This window comes from Guillardia theta, assembly GCF_000315625.1.
Source record: "Guillardia theta CCMP2712 unplaced genomic scaffold GUITHscaffold_3, whole genome shotgun sequence".
In the NCBI taxonomy this organism is placed as follows: Eukaryota; class Cryptophyceae; order Pyrenomonadales; family Geminigeraceae; genus Guillardia; species Guillardia theta.
The window spans coordinates 558,130-580,265 of record NW_005434671.1 but is presented as its reverse complement, the minus strand read 5'-3'; the positions used below and the strand labels follow the sequence as shown (position 1 = coordinate 580,265).

The 22,136-nt window shown below is 58.2% G+C and overlaps 6 protein-coding genes across 6 annotated transcripts; 3 read left to right on the top strand and 3 right to left on the bottom strand.

Annotated features, from left to right (window-relative positions):
- Positions 1-309: 309 nt before the first annotated feature.
- Positions 310-4,937, bottom strand: GUITHDRAFT_132180 (hypothetical protein; the record flags this gene model as incomplete). The annotated part of the gene is made up of 2 exons (XM_005841375.1): positions 310-4,515; positions 4,881-4,937. The coding sequence occupies 2 exons, from the start codon at positions 4,935-4,937 to the stop codon at positions 310-312; spliced, it is 4,263 nt and encodes a 1,420-aa protein (XP_005841432.1).
- A 625-nt stretch (positions 4,938-5,562) lies between these two features.
- Positions 5,563-8,816, top strand: GUITHDRAFT_99930 (hypothetical protein; the record flags this gene model as incomplete). Its single annotated transcript, XM_005841374.1, has 8 exons — positions 5,563-5,822; positions 5,875-7,771; positions 7,853-7,897; positions 7,949-7,990; positions 8,046-8,114; positions 8,245-8,358; positions 8,402-8,518; positions 8,580-8,816. 8 exons carry the CDS (start codon positions 5,563-5,565, stop codon positions 8,814-8,816), a joined length of 2,781 nt encoding a protein of 926 aa, XP_005841431.1.
- A 29-nt stretch (positions 8,817-8,845) lies between these two features.
- Positions 8,846-10,550, bottom strand: GUITHDRAFT_99929 (hypothetical protein; the record flags this gene model as incomplete). The annotated part of the gene is made up of 7 exons (XM_005841373.1): positions 8,846-8,902; positions 9,060-9,155; positions 9,200-9,266; positions 9,318-9,394; positions 9,465-9,514; positions 9,662-9,867; positions 9,910-10,550. The coding sequence occupies 7 exons, from the start codon at positions 10,548-10,550 to the stop codon at positions 8,846-8,848; spliced, it is 1,194 nt and encodes a 397-aa protein (XP_005841430.1).
- Positions 10,551-11,937: 1,387 nt separating this feature from the next.
- On the top strand, positions 11,938-13,711 carry GUITHDRAFT_99928 (hypothetical protein; the record flags this gene model as incomplete). The annotated part of the gene is made up of 10 exons (XM_005841372.1): positions 11,938-12,044; positions 12,098-12,163; positions 12,217-12,570; positions 12,619-12,650; positions 12,702-12,815; positions 12,886-13,034; positions 13,088-13,321; positions 13,368-13,439; positions 13,489-13,545; positions 13,595-13,711. 10 exons carry the CDS (start codon positions 11,938-11,940, stop codon positions 13,709-13,711), a joined length of 1,302 nt encoding a protein of 433 aa, XP_005841429.1.
- A 1,563-nt stretch (positions 13,712-15,274) lies between these two features.
- GUITHDRAFT_63314 (hypothetical protein) lies at positions 15,275-16,216 on the bottom strand (the record flags this gene model as incomplete). Its single annotated transcript, XM_005841371.1, has 1 exon — positions 15,275-16,216. One exon carries the CDS (start codon positions 16,214-16,216, stop codon positions 15,275-15,277), a length of 942 nt encoding a protein of 313 aa, XP_005841428.1.
- Positions 16,217-17,222: 1,006 nt separating this feature from the next.
- Positions 17,223-22,133, top strand: GUITHDRAFT_99926 (tripeptidyl peptidase II; the record flags this gene model as incomplete). Its single annotated transcript, XM_005841370.1, has 11 exons — positions 17,223-17,307; positions 17,357-17,444; positions 17,491-18,140; positions 18,225-20,569; positions 20,628-20,828; positions 21,061-21,174; positions 21,434-21,490; positions 21,532-21,588; positions 21,705-21,782; positions 21,891-21,959; positions 22,056-22,133. The coding sequence occupies 11 exons, from the start codon at positions 17,223-17,225 to the stop codon at positions 22,131-22,133; spliced, it is 3,822 nt and encodes a 1,273-aa protein (XP_005841427.1).
- Between the last annotated feature and the right edge of the window lie 3 nt (positions 22,134-22,136).

The window sequence follows — 22,136 nt, the reverse complement described above, 5'->3', positions numbered from 1 at the left end:
AGGAAGAGGAAGAGGAAGAGGAGGGCGCATACAAGGAAGAGGAAGAGGAAGAGGAAGAGGAGGAGGAGGAGGAGGAGGAGGAGGAGGAGGAGGAGGAGGAGGAGGAGGAGGAGGAGGAGGAGGAGGAGGAGGAGGAGGAGGAGGAGGAGGAGGAGGAGGAGGAGGTGGAAAGACCTGGAGAAAGGAGACGGGCCCGTTCTTGACGAAGATGGGAAGCTGCATAACAGGAGTCAGTGGGACAAAAGAGGACTGGGAGGAGGTGAAGGAAGAGGAGCAGGAGGGAGAGCTACTTCACAGTGCGGGGCAAGTTCAAAGGTTTCGAGGGCGGACCTGCCATGTCTCGTGCCGGGACCACTCCTCTCCCTCTACCGATCGCATCTGATCGATCAACAGCGCTCCACGTATCCTCCTCTCCGACTCGTTCAGCCCGTTCAGCATCTCGTTCGCCTCCTCCTCCGACTTATCTGCAGCTTTGCCTTCTTGCCCTTCTTCTCCCTCAGGAGCATCTCTCTCTCCTCCCTCCTCCTCCTGCTCCTGCTCCTGCTCCTGCTCCTGCTCCTGCTCCCCTTCCTGTTCTCCCTCCTGCTCCTCCCCCTCAGCAACTGCTCGCTTGCCCTTCCTCGTAGCCTTGAGCAGTTCAAGGACCTTTGGCGGAGGGAAGGGAGGGCTGAAGTCTAGCTGGACGCGGATGGAGTGGCCGGGCTGGAGCTTCGCGACGAGGGGGCTGATCTTGAGCCCGCTGGCCCGGGGGACGACAACCTCGATCGTCTGCTCGGAGGAGGAGACGTTGGCGAGGGAGAGCGACTCGGTGACCCGATCGCCGTACGCGCAGGGCCTGAGGACGAAGTTGGAGCAGCTGAGCTTGAGGGGGTTCTTGACGCCCCTCCCCCGGCAACGGATGGGGTACTTCTTGTTGGCAGAGGTCGAGCAGACGATCCTCAAGTCGAAGTCCGTGTCGGTGAAGGGAGCGAAGACCACCTGCAGCGTCCTTGTCTCCCCCGGCAGCAGCGAGCACAGCCCCATGTCCGGGTTGATGGAGAGCCCGCGGGGAAGGCTGAGGAATCCGACTCGGGTGGGGAGCTCGGAGGGGTTGTGTATGCTGAGGGGGATGGAGACAGCGTCGGAGGTAGAGCACTCCCCGAAGTCGAGCTCCTGCTTGTCCAGCTGCACCCCGGCGTCCGTGAGCTGCACGCGTAGCTCGAAGTTGACGGGCAGCTTCTGGTCGGGGACTGAGACGGTGAGGGGGATGGCGAAGGCGTCCAGCTTGCCCGTCGGGCCCTCCATGATGAAATCTCTCGCGAGCTGCAGGAACGCGCTCGTCGGCTCGAACTTCATCTGGAAGTTGAACACCCCGTCGACCCCCTCCCTGCTCCTCGCCTGCACGTATGCCATGTCCGGAGAGAACTTAATCGAGCTGCGGAGGGCGGGAGGGACCGTGGGCAGCGCCTTGAGCGCGACTTTGCCTCGGTTGCGAACCTGGAGGACTTGCGAGTAGACGACGTCGAAGCAGCAGCATCGCAGGTCGATGATCTCCTCCTCCACGTAGATCGGCACGTCATGCACGTTGGCTCGCACGGAGACGACGATGTCGTCCGACTGCGGCTTGGAGAGGTTCTTCTGGAAGCACAGGTGCAGCAGGACCTCCTTGCTCGACGGCTGCTGGGGAGTGAGGGTGATGCGGATCTTGGTCGTCGAGTATCCTGCCACGATCGCCTCCTCCTCGTACGACAACGAGCTCTCCCTCTCCTCGTAGCCCTCCTCCTCCTCCGCCCGCGCCAGGTCCTCCACCAGACAACCCTCCCTCGGCCGCTCCCGCAGCTGCCGGATCTTGACCGGGCAGGACAGCGCCCCCCTGTTTACCAGCACGATCTCCCCGTGCACCACCTCCCCCAGCACTGCGTCCAGCTCGATCTCAGGAGTGGAGGTGGAGATGTTGACCTTCTTGGTGTAGCAGCGGAGGGGGATGTCCTGCGGGCCGGTCTGGCAGAGGAGGGGGATGGCCTCTTCGATGTCCTCGTTGATCTTGGGCTCGAAGCGGATCAGCAGGTCACACGTCATGCCAGGAGAGAGCGACCCCGGGTGGTTGTACGAGATGACGAAGAAGTCCTTGACCGAGTCCGTGAGCTCCAGCAGCTTGAACGTGTTGAACGCGAACGACGCGTTAGTCAGGGTGACCTTCTTCTTGTACGTCTTCCCCGGCTCGAAGTCGACAAACTCCACCGCCGTCACGTCTCGCCCCTTCTCCGAGGGCACGAACGCCGTCCCCTTGAACTCTCTCCCCCAGACCACCTGCTTCTCGATCCACCCGTACCCTTCCTTCTTCCGCTCCATTGCCTGCTTCAAGTACTCCTGCTCCAGCTTCGACAGGCCGTTCCCCCACCTCCTCTCCTTGTCTACTGCCACACTCTTTGACGAGTCCCATATCCCTTGGAATTCGGGGACGGCGAACACCTCCTTCTTCTCCTCCTCCTGCCCGGCCGTTTGGCTGCCCTTGGCTTGTTGAATCTCCTGCTCCTCCTCCGCCTTTCCGCCGGTCTGGTCCAGCTTCTTCACCATCTCCACCTCCTCCTTCTTCGCGGACTTGGTCGTCTTGGCCCTCACCGTATCGTCCAAGGCCCTCGAGCCCACCAGGGTGGCGTTGAAACTTTCCTCGGGGTACAGATCCTGTACCTTGTCAATGAGCCGCGACTTCTGCGTCACCCTCCAGCCCTCCTCCTTCACTGCCGCAGGATCTCCCTCCTCGTACCCTCGAGGGAACCCTGGAGGAACCTCCTCCCCAGGCTGAGCTCCTTTAGGGTGAGGCTTGATCCCAAGGCCGAACTTCCAGTCCATGAGGACGGTGGCCTTGGAGGGATAGATCCTCGCCTCCCGCCCCGTGGGGTCCAACACGTCGACGCTTCCTACCGTCCTCGTCCTCATGTACTCGATCACTCGGTCCTGCTTTGCCTGCCCTCCCATCTCCGCTTGAAACTGCTTCAAGACAGCCCTGTGCTTCCTCTCTTGCGCCTCCTTTTCCAGCCGACGAGACTCCTCCTCCATCAGCTGTTTCAGCAATCTTGTCTCCTGCTCCTTCGCTTGCTGCTCTCGCTTCCTCTTCTCCTGCTCCTTCTGCAGCGCGTGATCCTGCTGCCTCCACACAGCGTATGGGTTTCCACCGGCAGCGAGGATTTCGGACTTCTCAGCTGCTCGCTTTGCTGCGATCATGCGCAGGCGCTTCCTCTGCTTCTCGTTGGCTCCTCGGATCTTATCGAAGGCTGACTCCATATTTCCCTTCAGCTCCAGCAGAGCCTCCGCCCTCTTCAAGTGATCCTGCTCCTTCTTCTCCTCGAACTGCTGCTCGGCCGCTGCCTGTTGGGCCCGCGCCTCCCTCACCCTCCTCAACGCTGCGACTCTTCCTGCCTTGGCGTACTCGATCGCATTGTTCGTCTTCTCAAGGTTCCGAATGTGCTGCTCTGCAGCTGCGATTCTCCTCCCTTCCCTCCGTTGACCCATCCTCATCGCGGCTTGAACCTCTTTCTCTGCTCGCATCTCTGCCGCGACCTTGAGCTCGTCATTGTGCAAGTTTTCCTCCTCGATCAGATCCTGCTCCACCTCCTCCACCTTCCGGAGTTGAATCTGAGCTCGGTTGAACTCTGTTCTTGCCACATACTCTATGTCCTCCTCTTCCTTCAGACTTCGCATCTCGTCATCGCGCTTCAGCTCCAACGACTGAATCTTGCTCTGGATGCTCTTGATCTTGTTGAGGTTCCCGAAATGATCTTCAGCGTCAAGCTTCGAGCTCTCATCTCGCATCAGATTGATCTTGCTACTCATCTCATCTATGTTCTGCCGCTTCGACGCCACCCTGCCCTCTGCCTCCCTCAGCACCGTCTCCTTCCTCTGTACGCCCTCCCTTGTCGTCTGGATGTACGACAGCGCCGCTCGTCGCTCCAGCACTTCCTGCATCTCCTTCTTGTCCTTGTACGTGCTGATCACACCGCCCACCACTCGTTTCTGTCGGACGGTCTGTCGCAGACTCCTCGACCCTCTCACCTCGTGGCTCTCCGACGACTCCCACGAGCTGTTGACCAATGACCCGGGCACCGCCCCATCCCCGCTCGCCTCATAGTAGACGCCTTCTTCCTCCTCCTCCCCTCTCTGCAGGGCTCCATCAAGCTCGCCGTCACTCTCCGCCATCCCCACGTCTTGCTCCTCCTCGAAGGAATCCCCAGCGAGCACCTCTGGCTTCGGCAAGCTTGCACCATGAGCATCGAGGAACCTCTTGAGATCATCCTCATCATACTTCTCGGCAACGGATCCCCATGGTCGAGCAGACCCGACGCGCCTGCTCTCGAGATCATCTACCTTGCCTTCTTGTGCGTCCTGCGGGACTTCTTCTCCTTCTCCCTCCCCTGCTGGGAACCTGTTGAAACCCACCGATCTTCCTTCATTGTATGACCCTGACTGCCGACGAAGGAGCTTTTCTCCAGGCATCTCGAGGAGCTTCCGTGCCTCCTCGGCCCACACGTTGGACTCCTTCAAAACCCATCGTCAGTTCCGACAACATGCAGCAGTAACGGTTGAAGAGCAAATGCTAGAACAATGGAGTATACACAGAAGACAGGCGGAGAATAATGCAATGAATTGCACATAGCACGCAAGTGAATAACACGATATCGGTTCCCAGTGAACGAATCGGCACACGAACTCATCGCACTTCAACACCGGGCACCGAAAGGTAACAACATCAGCTCTCCAAGCGGAGAGGGAGTATGAAGCAACGATGAGCAACTAGTGTTGCATGGCATCGTGGCCGGCACGGGACCCCTCTAGCTCATGGTGAGCACATGGGACGAGAGCAAGTCGCAGGCCATAGCGCGACAGCCGCATCCCCCCCTTACCTCTTCTGCTTCCTCCGACATGCCCAACTCGCCAACGCTCGTCAATTTGCCCCTCATACCGTACGATACCTTTCAATTTCCTGTTGCCACCGAGGCGGGCCTGTTGATATGAGTCACGGGCTGTTGCCGGCACCGACCTAGGGAGGCTGAAGGGTACACACCTTGCGATTTTATATTAGTGCCTCTGCTATAGTTTAGCTCCAATATAGCCATGTGCTTTAAGAACTTGACTTTACTACATGTGCACACCGTTGGCAACAAGGTTTTAAATGGCTGTTTTGAGTAAACATTAGTACCAGCGGCGGGACTCCTGGGCTATTATAGTCAGAATGGTGCGGTACAGTCTGTGAACATGTGGAAAGGCGAGGGAGCGAGGAAGGCGAATATGGAGGAGTGAGAGACGGAGAGAGTATGGAAGAGCAAGAAAGGATGAACAGGAAACAGACGATGGAAGAGGAAGAAAGGATGAACAGGAAACAGACGATGGAAGAGGAACAGAGTTTGGAAGTGAGATGAGGGGAGAAGAGGGGGAGAGGGGGTGAGGTATCAGGACTGGCCATTTGAGGCAGGGCAGGATGAGGAAGGGGTAAGAATGCGCGAGGCGACGAAAGAAAGAGCAAGATAACCAGTTCCAAGCAAAGAGTCACAGATGTATATCGGGACAACGTAGTGGGAAACCGAGATGAACTCCGCTGTGATCTACATGGAGGAGAAACTCTCTGATTTCTTTGGAGGGGTCGGGCTCTACGTTGCAGTCTACCCTGCTCGGTCGATATTGCTCTCTCTCGCCATATGCTTCAGCCTGCTGTACGGGACAAAGATGATCGAGGCAGAGAACTCAGCGGAGGTGCTGTACTCGCCTTCCAAAGGCAACAGAGCAAGAGAAGAGAGAGACCTGTACCGAAAATATTTCCCAACTAGTCGCAAGGCAGCCCGATACAGGTGAAACCATTGCTTCTTTACCTCAACTTGTTGCTGAGCCGGAGCATGGCAGTCAGGTGGTGCTCTACTCAAAGGAGGAGGGAGGAAACCTGCTGGACGCGGAGACGATCGGGCAGATAAGGAGCATCCACGAGGCTATCGTGAGGATGGAGGTTCGAAACGCCTCATCGGCAGATGGGGAGGGCAAGGTTGCCTTCAAGGACGTGTGCCAACGGTTCAAGTTGCCTGGGTATCCAGACTCTTGCAAGTTCGTCGGAGTCGTGGAGCTCAAGGACTCAGAGATCTTCAACTTGCCTCCTACGTGGCTCTCCTTGACCCCTTACGGGGACATCCCTGTAGCCACGTTTGCGGGAGGACGGGAGACCTCTGCGAATGGTAGCAGGTTGCAGCGGGTTGAGGGGTGGAAGCTTTACTATCAACTCAGCACAGAGGTGTCAGCTGAGGTTTCGAATCTGTGGGAGAACTCCTTCTTGGATCTGATCGAGTCGGCCAGCCAGAGCTTGCCTCCCTCCTGTCGCTTCAAGATCGCGTACGAGATATCGAGATCGAGCCAGATGGAGTTGTCCAAGAGCACCAGCGGCGACACGATCCTCCTGGTAATCTCCTTCGTCGCCGTATCCCTCTTCGCCTTCGTCGTCATGCACTCCTTCATGGACAGGGTCGCGTCCAAGGGCGCTCTTGGCCTCTGCGCCTGCCTGTCCGTCTTCCTGGCCATCGGAAGCGCTTTCGGGCTCATGGGGTACTGCAGGGTCAAGTACAACCCCGTCGTTGCCTTCGTCTCCTTCCTGCTGCTGGGGCTTGGAGTGGACGACTCGTTCGTGCTCGTGCAGGCGTACCACTACTCTGCTGCGCACCTCCCAGCCGATGCGAGCGTGCAGCAGCGGATGTTCCTGACCTTCAAGACCGCTGGCACGTCAATCTTCTTCACCTCCATCACCGACTTCATTGCCTTCGCCGTGGGAGCCTCCAGCAGCTTCCCTGCTGTGCAAGGCTTCTGTGCGTACGCGGCTTCCGGGGTTATCCTCCTCTTCGTCCACCAGCTCCTCTTCTTCGGAGCCTTCATGGCCCTCGATGCTCATCGCGAGTACTGCCAGCTCTCCTGGTGGTGGCTGCTGCTAGGGAGGGGCGTCCTCTGGTCCCCGCGCTACGACAGCCAGGCAAGCCCCGCCAGCACCAGCTACCTCAATGCCGAGGGGGACTGCAGGACTCAGCCTGAGACGGCGTACGTGACACGGTTCGCGGCGGGCTACGGCGCGTTCCTCCTCCAACCCAAAGTCGCAGCCCTGGTTCTCCTCGGTTTCGCGGGTTACCTCGGGATCGCACTGTACGGGGCAGCGAATGTCGGGACCGGGCTGGACCTGCGAGACCTGGCCTCCTCGGACTCTTACTGGACGACGTTTGTGACGCAGAACTTCAGGCTGTTCAACAGTGTCGGTCCTTTGTACACCGTTGCTGTTCCTGCTCACTCCTCCGACCTGAGCGTTCGGGCAGAAAGGGATAAGCTCCTGCGCGTGGTAGCCACGATCGAAGACGATGCCTGCTTCCTCCGCGAACGCAACGGGCTATGGCTGCGAGATTTCAACCAGTACGAGACCAATAAAGGAGTGAGGCCGGAGGATCTGAACGGACCAGCCTTCAAGGAGGAGCTGCGAACGTGGCTGGAGGGTGCCGGAGAAATATTTCAGCCAGACTTCGTGATTGACAAGGACAAGCCGTCGGAGTGGAGGATGCTGATGAGTCGCTTCAGGGTGAGGCAGATACCTCCCAAGACCACGAGCGGGGACAAGACTGGCGTCCCTTGTCTCAAGAAGATCAGAAGCATTCTTGACGACAACTTCCCGCACGACTTGCACGACCGCCCGCTCACTGTCGATGTGGACAACACGTTCGTCTTCTTCGAAGCCTCAGCCATCATTGTGACACAGACCATCTTGAACCTTGTCTATGCGGTAACGCCCTGATGCCCGCTATTGCTGCTGCTGTGCTGACGGAAGCTGCTGCTATTCGCTGCTGCTCACGGTCTGGTGCAGGCCGCTGCCTGCTTCTTGGTTACCGTCATCATCATTCCTCATCCGGTGACAGAAGCATCGCCGATCCTGGTCGTCTCACTCGTTCCTTGGTGGCAGATCCTCTGTGTTGTTGCCATGATCGTCGTTTCCATGATTCTGGTGGGCCCCTTCCTGCTGCTGCTGCTGCTGCTGCTCCTTTGCTGACGTTCGTTAGGTCGGCACTTTGGCGAGCATGACCCTGATCTCCAACCTGAGGATAGAGACGATCTCCATGATAGACCTCGTAACGATGCTTGCCCTCCTCCCACCCCCCTACCCACCTTCCCCATGAATCTCCTCTCTCTGCTCTCTCCGCGATCAGAGCTCCTTCCCCTCCTCCCCTCTCTGCTTGCGGCTCCACTGAAAGACGGCAGGTTTTGGCCATCGGCTTTTCCATCGACAACGTGGCACACTACATCCACGCCTTCATGTCAAGCCGAGCCGGTGCAGGGGGAGACACGAGCGCAAGCACGCGGCGGAAGCTGATGGTTGGCCTGACCGTCCTCAAAACCGCTCACTTATGCTTGTCAGGCCATTGACGCGCTGGAGAGGATCGGGATGCCAATCCTAGCAGCTGATCTTTCAACCATGATCGCACTGCTCCCTCTGGTGGGATCCAAGAGCAGAATCTTCGCCTCCTTCTTCTCCGTGAGTTTTGTGCTGAGGAGGCGTATAGCTGGGAGATCGTTAACCCGTCTGGCTTCTCCAGATTCTCTTCACCGTTCTGTTTCTTGGCGGGATTCATGCTGTGGTTTTCTTGCCTGTCTTCTTGGGATACTTCGGGCCTGTGCTGGGTCCAGCGCTGGAAGACAAACCGACGACTCTAGTGGAAGATCAGGAGCTATCGTTCCAATCTACCGTTCAGAGAGTGGAAGTAACCCAGGAGGGGGAGGCTGAGATCGTGATAGACGAGCCCAAGTTGGCAGGGGAGTATGGCAGCGGATGATCCCTGCCCCCTCTCCTGTAGGCTGAAATCTACCACCATAACAGCGGCTTGTAGCTGGGCTTGTTGCGAATGAAGTGTTCGAGCTGCTGTGGAATGCATTACACGTGAAGATGGTCTTGAAATCCCAATGGCGGAAGGAAACAAGAGAGGGAGGGAGAGGGAGGGAGAGGGAGGGAGAGGGAGGGAGGAGGCGGGAGGGTAGCAAGGGGAGTGAGGTCCAGGGATGGAGGAGCTGGTATCTACCAGCTGTCGCTTCTCACTGACGCGGAAGTCATTGTGCTCGTTCGCCATGTTGTACACGTACATCACGCGTTGCACAGCACAAGCTCGTCCTGCCGCCTGTCGCTCCTCAGCGTTGCCGCACAGAGCCATGGGACACGCACCATCTCGAGGGACGGGAACATTATGGCCATGTCGACAGTCATGTCAAGGAAGCGCCCTTCGGGCCCCCTGCTGGGGCGTCAGCAGGGGGAGTAGCAGGGGACAGGGGCCGGCGAGCACCTGAAGTCTTCTTCTCGTAGGTTCCTCCAGACCTTGAACTTGACGGTTCGGAGGTGCGTGCTGATCCACTCGAACTTCTGCTAGCAAGTCAGTGGGGAGAAAAGCACGAGCCTGCAAGTTTGCCCGGTAGGAGGAGGACTGCACAACACTCGGTGGGAAAGGAGGAGAGATAGAGGCGATGCCATGCGGGAAGTAGACTGAGAGCACGGTGAGCATCCTCCTGCTCCTGCTCCTCCTGCTCCTGCTCCTGCTCATCCACCACCACCACCACACCACCACCACCACCACTACCACCACCTCTTCCTCCTCCTCATGCCCCCCCCCCACCCACCCCCTCCTTCGACCTAGGCTTCCGTAGGTCATCCAGCAGCTCGTGTTTCGGTAGTAGTCTTCAGCCAGGTGGAGAAGGACGTTCTGGTCGGCGAGCCAGTCATCTCCGTCGAGGAACACGATCACATCTTCATCGCTCATGCGGCTTGTGTGCTCGGAGATGTGCTGGAAGAAGTTCCGAGCCGCCCCGAGCCTCTTGTTGTTGTTCATTAAGGTGAACCTGAATCAAGTCAAGGAGCACTACCTCCCCAGCAGCAGAAACCTCTCGTCCCCCCGTATCATCTCCTGCACGACCGAGCTCGTACTGTCTGTTGACGCGTCGTCCACAACAACACAGAAGAAGTTACAGTGGGTCTGTTGGCGAAGACTTGACAGTGTCGTGTTCACCCATCTTGCTGCATTCCATGCAGCTACGAACACCCAGAACTTTGTATCAGCCCCCTCTACGCACTCCTTCCCGTCATCGTGCGGCCTGTTCTGATCAGAGTGAAGGGACAGGCTGGCAGGGCTCCATATCCGCTCATTAGAGAAATCCTTGTGGGCCACAAAGAAACTCACTGAGCTCTTTGCCCCGCTGGCCTCACTGAGCGTGAGGTTGTACAGGCCATGCTGCTCCAAGTTCACAGTGAAGCGAGAGGGGCACACAACCTGGCTGACAGTCTGTCCGTTGACATCCAGCCTTGACTCCCTCTTCCCGCTTGCGCACTGCTCCGATACCCCGACCTCCACGTTCACCGCAGGTGAGTACGAGACGAACAGCGAGGTTGGCTGTAGCAGGATGCAGCATGAGAGGGCAGGTGATGTGCGAGATCTCAGGTGGTTCTCGTGTATCCGCTCTCCTTCGCTCCATGTCTTCCCCGTCCCCGTCGCCAACAGCGCCACCACAATCACAATCTTCAGCATGGTGGACGAAACTTCAAATGCTGCCCCGTGATCACACCCTTTAATTAGGTACACCAGTCCGCCTCAGTATCTTTCTATTGAATATTATGAAGGCAGAAGTCAATTAATACTCTTCTCCTACCCGTTTGCTACCGGCTGTGCGGCGGGCCGCGGTGCCTCGTTTTACCCCGGTCAGTGCCCGGCGGTGCCGGGCCGACCGGGCCACCAGTGAACGGGCCCGGCCGGGCCCGGCCAGCGGCCCGAGTTCCGAGCCTCCGAGTTCTCAGTGTTTAGCCCCTCGGAGTTGCGGGGTCCCACGATGCGCGGTCACGGACTCACTGGGCCAAAGTTAAGTTAAAGAATCAGTACGAGGACAACCCCACAGACCCCACCCCTCACCGACTGAGGCAGGCAGTACCCCTCATAATAGTGAGCTCTCGGGCCCCCCAGAATCGCTGCGTTTGAGCCCCTTCAGCGCCATAAACCCACTTTTGACCCCTAAGGATTTGATGGGTGGGGTACACCCTGTTGAGTACATCGATTCAGATCACATCACGGTTGAGAACGCAACGTTCCAGATCTCTTTACTCGGAAGGGGGCGATTTGATCTGAAAATCATGGCCCCCCAATTTTGCATTCTGCTAGGCACCCCCCTACCATTTCAGGTCCTAGCAACTATTAAGTGAGCACTTGACTGCCAGTCGTCTTTCACCCCACCCCTCTTTCAATAATTGTTGACCCGACCGTTTCAGCCTTTCTCCTCCTACAACGGCAACTACCCCTCCCCCTCCCCCTCCGCCTCCAGGACTTTTTTTCCCCTCAGCCCTTCCAGTCAAAACTATACCCTACCCCCCATTGTGGCTCCCATGCCACAGACCCCACCTCATCCCTACCACAGGTTTCTAGCATCTGAGTACCCGTGACGTGACATCCCACCCCCGTTGACCTAAGATTGCCCCTTTCTTAGTGTCATTCACACTGACCCTACCCCTTTAATCTCTCTCTCTTTTAGGATTATGAGGGGGTGGAGGTATCACTGCCCCATTCTCTCGTTACGACTCTTAGAGGACCCCTACCCACTGGGTCATAGCAGAGGTAGATTTTTAAAGATAGACTTCTGGTCCTACTTCTCCTAGGACCCTCTAGTCATTGTCCCCTCTGGCCCAATTCCATTATTTGGTCCCACGTCCACCCGTCTGCTTCGTCCTCGTCGACGGCACCCACTCGCTTGCCTGCTCCTCCTCCTCCTCCTCTCTTCCAGCAGTCTCTCCGACCTACTGCTCTCGTACTTCAACCTCCTCCCTGCCGTCTCAGCTCTTGCCCTTCCCTCTCCCCAGCCGTGTCTGCTCGTCTCGGTTTTACCCTCAGTTTGTAAGTGCCCAGTCGTCGTTGGCAAAGTCTGCACACGATGGTTGCGAGCAGCGCTGTTATCACCGCCAACTGGATCTCCTTTCTTGCCATCTCGGCCTCGTTTATTATTTTGCTGGTGATTTCTCTCCGATACAAGGGCCCCGGGTGATCCTTTCTTGTGCAAACTGCTGCTGCTGTTCTTACACCCGTCCCTGCAGTGGTACAGAGTCCTTCTACAATGGTTTCAAGGAACAGAACATGCTTACAGTCTTTATCAATCTCTGGTGAGATTGGCGGGAACGAGTGAGACGAAGGTGGGTAACATTTTTCCTGCCAGGTGTGCGCTTGCCTATTTCGCCAAGGTATTGCAATCGCACTCCAACGACAATGGTTTCGCTCCTTTGACAGTCATCCCTTACGTCGACTACTGCACCACCTGCCCCCTCCTTACCTTGGACCTGCTCTGGTGTCTTGATGCCCCGTACAAGATTTCTAGCGCGGTCCTGGTGTTCACGTGCCTCGTGATCGCGGTGGCTTGCAGTTTGGCAGTAGCTCCGTTCTCCTACTGCTGGTTCGCCATGGGAATGGTCCTGTTCACCTTCACGTACGTCTTCATCTTGTCCATCGTCAGGCAGAGACTCGACTTCTTCACGCTGTGCGCCCGTGACAGCAACGCCAAGCAGAGTCTCAAGTAAGCAATTGGACGGGCGGCTGACGGGCGGCTGACCATGGCTCGCAGGCACTTGAAGACGGCAGTCTTCATCTACTTCGGTGAGTCACGTCCTGAGAGAGTCTCTGAATCAGCCGCTGACGTCGCCTTAGGAATCTGGCTCCTGTTCCCCCTGCTGTGGCTTCTCTCATACAGAGCGGCCAATGTCATCTCAAACGACATCAATCACATTTTCCACTGCATCTTGGATGTGATTGCGAAATCTGGTGAGTGCAGCTTCCTCGTTTGTCGAGTTGACATTCTACTCTCGTGCGCTGAGACGTGGTTGTTGTACAGTGTACGGCTTTGCTCTGCTCTACTTCAAGATGTACTTCGACAAGAAGCTAATTGAATCTGGTATCGACGAGGATGATTTCGCAAAGTTTAGCAAGGTTGTCACCACACATCGATCTGAAGAGAAGCAAAAGCGCAAGCCCGCCGTAAGCGTGAGTGATAGATCGCTCTCCGCCTCCCAGTGTCTGAACTTGATGCACTCCAGCAGTCTCCCAAGATGTACTACGATGAAGCGGCTTACCAGGACGGCGAGGTCGAGTCAAACCTTCAGTCCAAGATCCGCAAGTCTCTATCTAGGAAGGATAAGACTCCTGGATCTCCCAGCCGCTCGCCCATGACCCCAAGGACGGCCTACTCGACCCGCAAGAGCCCTGGCATGCACCTCAATGATCATCCCGCGTGGGGCAGTCTGCAGGCGTCTGCCCATTCGTGGGAGAACGTGAGCATGTCGGAGGTTCTCTTGCCTTGAGCTGAATGTCTGACAGGAGCGTGAGGGACCTGTGGGTGACCATGACGACGAGGAGTTCAGCGAGTTCTGCCAGAGCCTGCCGAAGAAGGTCTGTTGAGGAAGAGTTGGTCGTGCTGGGACTGAATCGGACACAGCAGGCCATTCCCCCGCTCAACAGCCAGCCTCACATGTACAATAGCGAAGACGAGGATGACGTGAGCAGACTTGCGCACTCCCCCACAGCTTCTTACCGTTGTTGAGCAGGGAGCGTATCTCGAGCGAGCGAAGATGGCATACCAGAAGGCCAAGGAGAGACATGACAACGCCAACGGGCAGAGGGAGAGGAGAGATCGATCGGGGTCTCGCGAGTCGGACTTCTAAACGGAAAACCGCTGTAACACTAGTGTGAAAGAATGAATAACAAGGAGGGATGAATTGATTGTGGAATAAATGACTGAGATCGCGCAGGAGAACCCTGTCGTTGGCTCTCACAGCACGACTTCCGTGTGGAACTCGCCCTTCTCCCCAAACGCATCGACTTCTCCACGGGCATGAAGCTGCTCCGCAAGCTCGCGGTCGAACGTCTGGCCGACTTTCAAGGAGCTCTGGGAGGAGCAGACGCTGCTGATCTTCACTGTGACCTGGCAAGACACCTCAGCGTTCTGGTTCCTCGAGGGTACTTGAGCTCACGGGCTTCTGCCAGAGCAAGTCCATCAGGTCATTGTAGTCCTTGTCGAACAGTGGGAACTTGCACGGGATGCCTTCGCTTGCTATGCGGGCGGTCACAAGGTTACATGGCGACGCGAGGTCACCTTCAAACTTCTGCCTCCGCCATTGCTGGATGTCTTGAAGATGCAAATCGCCAAACACAAACTGAACAGCTTGAGACCTGGTGCAGTAATCAGAAGCGCCTTAGTACTCGTCTGTCATGACCGCTTGCTTGTCGAGATGCCGAGAGTGTCGAGAACGTGATCCACGGCTTCGAGGATGTGCGTGACGTACACGTCTGAACCCAAGTTGCATGAGGAAAGAGAGGGAGATGAGAGTGCATCAGGAATGGTGAGAAGAGGAGGGGAGACGATGCAGGGAGGTAGGAGGGCAGACCGTTGTCGCAGTTCTCCGGCAGGGGGACCAGCAGCAGCTTCACTCCGAGAGCCTTGGCCTGATCCATGATCTTCTGAATCGGCAGATCCTGCTCGGGAATGATGCCCGTGGAGGAGTTAAAGGTGGTGAGGAGGATGACTTCGTTGTCCTGTCACGACTCAGCGGCCATCCATGGCAAGCAAGAGCAGCACTCACGTGAGCTTCGGACGAAGTGGAAGCGATGGCAGAGCAATGCGAGAGGTACGCCATGTACGAGTCCTTCCCGCCACTCCAGAAGACAAAGGTCAAGCTCGAGAACGTCTTGCTCTTCGCCTGCACAGGTGGGAGGAGGGTGGGCCTGCGAACGACGTTCTTCCTGTCTTGAAACTTCTGCATGCCGGAAGTCAAAGAGCGACAGCTTCCTCCTCCGGGTACCTGCACGTTCCAATGCCCGTACGGGCAGTGTCGACACCCTCGGCCACAGCAGCTTCCTCGCTTGAGAGCCGCCATCTCAGTGAAGACCATGAAGCCTGTTCGAGGATCTGTGTACATATCCTCCCCCGCCTGCCGTCTCACTCATCCTGAGCAGGGAACTGAACTTCAGACCTCCATCGCCAGCCGGTGACAGTCTTCAATGTCCTGCCCAAACCCTCCAACTGCAAGACAGTCACTCGAGAGGAAAGCTCCAACCTTGTGCGTGCCCAACACCTGGCGAGGAGTACCGATCTGAACGCGAATCTCGCTGCTCCTTGTCGCCTGACGAGGTTGCGAGACAAGCTTTCTTGGGCAGGTTGGCGAGCTCCATCACCTTCCAGGGAAAGCGACTGCACGGAATCTGAGAGAGGAGAGGCAGCAGATTCCTCACCTGCTTCGGATGGGATTGAGCTGCTGAGCGTCGGGGTAGAGGAAGGAGGACAACCACTCGAGAGCATCGACAAGTCGCGGGCCGGGACGGTTGAACATTTGACTGCCGTCCACCAGAGCCACGCGCTTCCCCTTCACAGCTCTGAGCTCGCAGAACCATCGCGACCACTCGGAGTCTTGGTCATGCACCAGGTTCGCGATCTCAGTCTCAGTCGCACCGAGGTCTAGGCCGCAAGGGGCGATGATGATCGCGTCAGGATCGGACTGAGTGACTGCCTCCTGCGAGATGGCATAGGACTTGAATCCCACCTCCTTCTGCCTCGCTGTGTTGTGCAGCTTCTGCTCGCCTCCTGCCATCTCTATCAGCTGCGGTGTCCAGTGCCCCCCAATATACAAGGGGTTCAGCCACTCAAGGAAGGCGACGTTGACTGGATGGACACTCTTCTTCCTCCCTTCTTCTGCTGTCTTCGTCGCCAGTTCTATTCGCTTCTTGAGGTAGAGCTTCACGTCGGCAGCGCGATCTGTCAGCCCCACAGCCTCCCCGACCTGCTCCACGTTCTGCAAAACGTCTTCCAGCGTGTTGGGACTGAGCTCGAGGATCTTGGGACGGACCTCCATGCGCCTCACGATCTGATGGACCTTGGTCCCATCGATGGAGCACACACTGCACAGGCCCTGGGTTATGATCAGGTCCGGCTTCAGTGCCGTCAGCAGGTCCGCGTCCACAGCGTAGAGGTCTATCCCCGCCTTGGAGGACTCCCGCACGGCCTGGTCGATCTGAGCAGAGCTCTGGAAGACAAGCTGGGAGTTGGTCACGGTCGGCAGCTTCAGGATCTCTGGAGGGAAGTCGCACTCATGGCTGCGGCCCACCAGCATGTCCTTGGCGCCGATGAGGGCCAGGATCTCAGTGGCGGAAGGCAGCAGGCTCACTATCCTCATGCTGGCAGATGCACCTGAGAGGAAGGAGCGTGTCACGATCAAGGGTCGGTCACAGACTCGTGCTGTTCATGTCCTGCCGTCAGACTCTACCGTTGAACTTGGGCCCAGGTCATGGGACCACCCTAGCATGCCAAGGCGAAGTGGCGCTGAAGGAACCTCGACACTACTCGTGTCTACTAACCTTGAACTTTCCTTCCTCTGTCAGAACACATGGAAAACTTCACATTCCCAACTCTCTTGGCTTCGTATCCCTGACCTCAATCTAGATCTCTTGCTACTCTCCCCGTAGTCCTGGTCGGTTCCTCCTCCTCCCGCCCTCGGCTTCCTCCCCTGCTCCTCCCGTCTCCTTCATCCCTTCTCCTCATCTTGTCTGCTCCTCCTCCACTCCGCCTGCTCTTCCTCGCGTCTCTTCTTTCCCTCCCTCCCTCTGCCATGTCCACCCCTCGACTCCTCTTCACGTCCCCCGCTAGTTGAGCCATCAAGAATCTGGTTGGGCCGCAAAGGGGAACAGTTACAACGGTTACGGATCGAACCTGCACGCAACGGTGGGTAACTGACGAGACTCAAGGCCGATTCGTCACAGGGATAGTAATGCTGGGAATAGGATGGAGGGAGAGGAGAGAGGGAGGGAAATAGAAGAGATAATGGGAGGAGGGGAGGGAAGAGGAGGAGAGAGGAGGAGAGAGGGGAGAGGGAGGAGGGAGGAGGGAGGGAGGGAGGGAGCGTGTGAGAGAGAAGTGAAAGGAGGGAGAGAGAGGGGGGGGAAGAGAGAAGAGAGAAGAGAGGAGGGGAGAGGGGAGGGGGAGGAGACTCAGAGGCAAAATCAATGATTCGAGCAGGGTAGACGAAGCTGAAGAATGATACATGGATTAGGTGGGTAGGAAGAACATGTGATTTCCAGACTATGCACGTTCATTTCACTCAGACAAAACCATAGCTCACTTGGTCCATTCTGTTGGAAGCGAGCTCCTTGCAGCAGGACATATTGACCTCGTGGCTGGCAGTGATGGACGTCGAAGCGCTTCCCTTCCCCAAGGAAGGAATCCTCCCCAAGGCTGAGACAGAGGCCTCCAAGTTCATCGAGGAGCATCGTGAGTGACCCTGTGCTGGTGTGAATCGGAGCTGAGCGGGTGAGTGCAGCCGAATGGGACGGGAGAGGCATCAAGGTGGCGATCTTCGACACGGGGGTCGACCCCGGCGCCGCAGGCCTGCTCGTCACCTCCGACGGGTGCGCAGACGAGAGCTAGTTGGGGTGGTTGACTGGAGTGCGGCAGGAGACCCAAAATGATTGACGTGGTGGACTGCACGGGGAGCGGAGACGTCGACACCAGCGAGGTCGTCGAGCTGAAGGAGGGCGAGACCACGATCACGGGCCTTTCAGGGAGGACGCTCAACTTGGGGAGCCGGACATGCCCGTCAGGGAAGTTTCATCTTGGGTTGAAGAGGGCGTACGAGTTGTTCCCGCGCCCTCTGGTCAAGAGGGTCAAGGAGGAGAGGAAGGAGTCCTTCCTGGTGAAGCAGCAGGAGGCCGTCGCGGCGGCCCAGGCGGCGCTCAGAGAGTGGGAGAAGAGCCACAAGTCACCCAATGACAAGGAGAAGAAGGAGCGCAAGGACCTGGAGCAGGTGGTGGACGCGCTCAAGGAGGCGATGGAGCAGTATTCGGATCCGGGGCCTGCCTTCGACTGCGTCGTCTACTCAGACGGCGAGAGGTGGCGAGCGCTCATCGACTTCCAGGAGAGCGGGGATCTGCAGGAGGTGAAGGCGCTGGCCACCTTCAGGGAGGAGCGGGAGTTTGTCACCCTGTCCTCAGTGAGGGGGGTAAGGGACCATTCTGTCCTGCTCAACGTCTGTGTTGGCATCTTCCAAGAGGGCGACCTCCTGTCCATCGTCTGCGAAGCTGGCTCCCACGGCACGCACGTCGCAGGTGAGCCGTTCGCCCTTCCCTTCTGAGCCTTGATGTCTCGCCCTCCCTCCGTCCTTCTGACCACCCGTCTCTTCATTCTCCCAGGCATCGTGGCCGCCAACTTCCCTGATGACCCGAAACTCAACGGCATCGCTCCCGGCGCTCAGATCGTGTCGTGCAAGATCGGAGACTCGCGCCTGGGATCGATGGAGACTGGAACCAGCCTGATCCGCGCGTTGAAGGTGGCCAAGGACAACGGGTGTCAACTGATCAACCTGAGCTATGGGGAGAGCTTCGTGCACGACAAGAGCGGGCGCGTGCCGGAGCTGATCAACGAGTTCGTGAACAAGCATGGCATCATCTTCGTCTGCTCCGCGGGCAACAACGGCCCAGCCCTGTCGACCGTCGGGGCTCCAGCCTGCATGTCCTCCTCCTTCATCAGCGTCGGGGCCTTCGTTTCACCCGGGATGATGGAGGTGGAGTACTCGCTGCGGGAGACTCTCGCTTCCACCAACTACACCTGGTCCTCCCGCGGCCCCTCCCCCGACGGAAACCTTGGCGTCACCATCTGTGCTCCAGGAGGAGCGATCGCACCAGTGCCGACGTGGACGCTGCAAGGGAAGCAGCTCATGAACGGCACGTCCATGTCCTCGCCCAACTGCTGTGGAGGCCTCGCTCTCATCCTCTCCGCCCTGCTCTCGGGTGCGGCATCGTGGACGCCGGCGAGCATCCGGCGGGTCATCCAGAACTCAGCCCTCAAGGTGGAGGGGATCGAGCCCTGGGCTCTTGGACCTGGTCTGCTCCAGGTCGACAAGGCATTCCAGCACTTCAAGGCACATCAGAATCGTTCGGTTGCATTTGACGTTCCTATCGACGTGGTAGTGCCTGCAAGGGATGACGCGAGGGGTTTGTACCTCCGAGACCTCTCCGAAGTCTCCGAGGTCTTTGCGGCCAACCTCTTTGCCAGCCCAAAGTTCCACGACGAGTGCGACAACAGGCAGAAGGTCGCCTTTGAGGTCAAGGTCTCGGTCAAGTCGACCGCCTCATGGTGCGAGGTCCCCAACTTCTTGATGCTCAACGCTTCGGGGAAGGGCTTCGAGGCTCGAGTCGACCCCTCCTCCCTCCCCACCGGAGCTCACTTCTGCGAGATCCTCGGCTTCGACTCTGAATGTCCTTCCCTGGGACCGATCTTCCGCTTCCCCGTGACGGTGATCAAGCCGATGACCATCCCTCCTGGCGACTTCTCGCTCTCCCTGCCTGCTCAGCGCTACCTGCCTGGAACTCTTGACCGTCACTTCCTCTCCGTTCCCCGTGGGGCTACGTGGGCAGAGTTCACCGTGAAGCCGAAGCAGCTGGAAGGCAACCACATGCTCGTCCTCCACTGCCTCCAGGTTCTCCCTTCCTCCCCCGTCACCTCTCGCAACCCATCGGAGCTCGACAAGTACCTGCGGCTGAAGCCCTTCACCAACGTGACGGAGCGGGTGAGCGTGCGGGGCGGAGTGACGCTGGAGGTCTGCATGTGCAAGTGGTGGGCGAGCATCGGGGAGGTGGAGGTGGACATCGAGATCGTCTTCCACGGCGTCGAGGTCTCGTCCGAGGTGCTCGCCATCGGGTCGGCCGAGCCCGTCAGTCTCTTCCTGTCTGCCCCTCTGAGGAGCGAGACGATCTCCCTCTCCTCCAAGCTCACGCACCTCCGCAAGCTCCTCCGGCCCACCAAGTCCTCCATCAACGTCCGGTCGCCGGAGAGGGACCTTCTGCCCAACAACCGGCAGATCTACGAGATGGAGCTCTCCTACAGCTTCGAGCAGACGGAGAAGGAGGCGGTCAAGGTCACCCCCCGCGCGAGCATGTTCGAGGTCCTCTACGACTCCCCCCTGGACTCGCAGCTCTGGATGATCTTCGACTCCAACTCTCAGCTCATGGGGTCCGGGGATGGCCTGCACACCTACGACGTCTCGTTGCCCAAGGGCAAGTACTCCCTGCGCCTGCAGCTGCGGCACGACAGCAAGTCCTTGCTCGACAGCCTCAAGAGCCTCGTCCTCTGCCTGGACTTCGCGCTCGCCAAAGAGCTCTCGTGCAGAGCCTTCGCCTCCTACGGCGCCGCCATCACCAACGGGGAAAAGTTGAGCAAGAAGACCCTGACGCGCGGGGAGCGAGTTAGGGTCTTCTTCACGGGCCCCTCCGACAAGGTCGCAGGAGGAAAGCCAGGCGACGTCCTGCTGGGCTCGATCGCGTGCGGGGAGGTGAAGAACGCGTGCAGGGTCCAGGTCCTGCTGCCCCCCGAAGAGAGCAAGGAGGAGCAGGACAAGGACGAAAGCTCCAAGAAGAAGACGCCGGAGGAGCGGCAGGCCGAGCAGATGCTGGAGGCCAAGATCAAGGTTCTCAAGTCCCTCAGGGAGGACAAGATGCCGAGCGAGTTCGAGGCCCTGGCCAAGGAGCTCCGAGCTGAGGTGAAATATCTCTTCTGCCTCTTCACCCTCTCCCTCCCCTCCTCACTGTCACTTGCAGAACCCCAAGAACGTGCAGGTTCTGAAGGAGATCCTCTCCAAGAGGGATGTGGAGGGAGACAGTGCCGAGGCAGAGCAGCAGAGAAAGTCAAGGTGCCTTGAAGCCATCGAGGCCACCAACTGGGTCCTGGACTCGGTCGACCAGAAGGAGTTGGCGGCGCACTATGGGCTGAAGCAAGTCAAGGACGACCCTGAGAGCAAGGTCTCCTCCTGCCTCCTCTTCCTTGCTCCCTCCTCTTTCTCCTCCTCCTCCTCCTCCTCCTCCTCCTCCTCCTCCTCCTCCTTTGTTTCCTCCCCTTGTTCGCTCGTTCTACTTTCAGCAGCTGCTCTCACTCGAATCGTTTGAACCCTCAACCCACCCCGTCATCTTCCCTTCCCCTTTCCTCACCCTGCCGCTACCCTGCTGTGTGCTGGGCTGAAGGGAGGGGATGTAGGAGAAGTGCAAGGAGATGGACAAGCTGAAGGAGATCTTGATCGATGCTCTTCTGTGTCGCCTCGAGAGGTTTCAAGAGCTTCTGCTTCCTGCTCCTTCTGCGGAGCTCATGCCGGTGAATTCCTCCGCCCCTCCCCGCCCTTCTCCTCAACCCTCTTCGTCTCCTCAACCCTCTTCGTCTCGTCAAACTTCTCCGTGTCCTCAACCCTCTCCAACAATCCTCAAACACCTCTTCCTGCCGCCTGCTTCCGGACTGCTTCAGCTCCAGCTAGCTCCTTCTGGGCTGCCCGTTCTCCTCCTGCTTCCCCCTGATCTTCCTGCTCCTGCTCCCTTCCCCTCAACTGCTACTCTCGGCACACTCACGCTCATCCAAGGACGTCGACCTTGCGCTTGCGGGATGTCAAGACAAGTCCCCTGCCGACTTTCTCAAGGTGGTTGACCTGATCCCTTCAGGCCTCTGAGCCTCATGCAGGAGAACCTTGAGAACCTGAACCAGTGGACGGCTAGCGATCAGAAGTTCGAGCAGCTGGTTCGACCCTCCCCCCACAACCCCTGCTTCTCTTTCTTCTCCTCTCTCCTCCTCCCTTCACTCCTCTCGTTCTCCTCCGCTCCCGTTCCCCTTCCCCTCACCGAGAACGTGCGCAGGTGCGGTACACGAGTATCACGTCAGCTGTCAAGCGGCGACAAGGACGCGCGGGAGGAGCCCTAGAGGACCTGCTGAAGGTTGGGGAGGAGGGAGACGGAGACAGGGAGGGAGTTGGGGCAGGAGACTCGGAGAGGAAGGGGCGTTGAGGGAGGAGCAGAAGGAGGGAGTGATGACCAGGAGGGCAGGTGATGAAGAGCAACGAGGGGCCTCCGTCGAAGAAGATTGTGTCCGAGCTCGAGGCCATTGCTGAGCAGGTGAGAGCACAACAATGCGAGTGAGGGGTTGAAGGGAAGGAGGAGGAGGAGGAGGAGGAGAGTGTAAGGGGCAGGTAGCGCTGACACCCAAGACAGATGGGATGGACACACTGGAAATTCTACTACGTGAACCTCAAGCAGAAGTTCTTCCCCAAGAAGACGCTTCCCTTCTAGTCC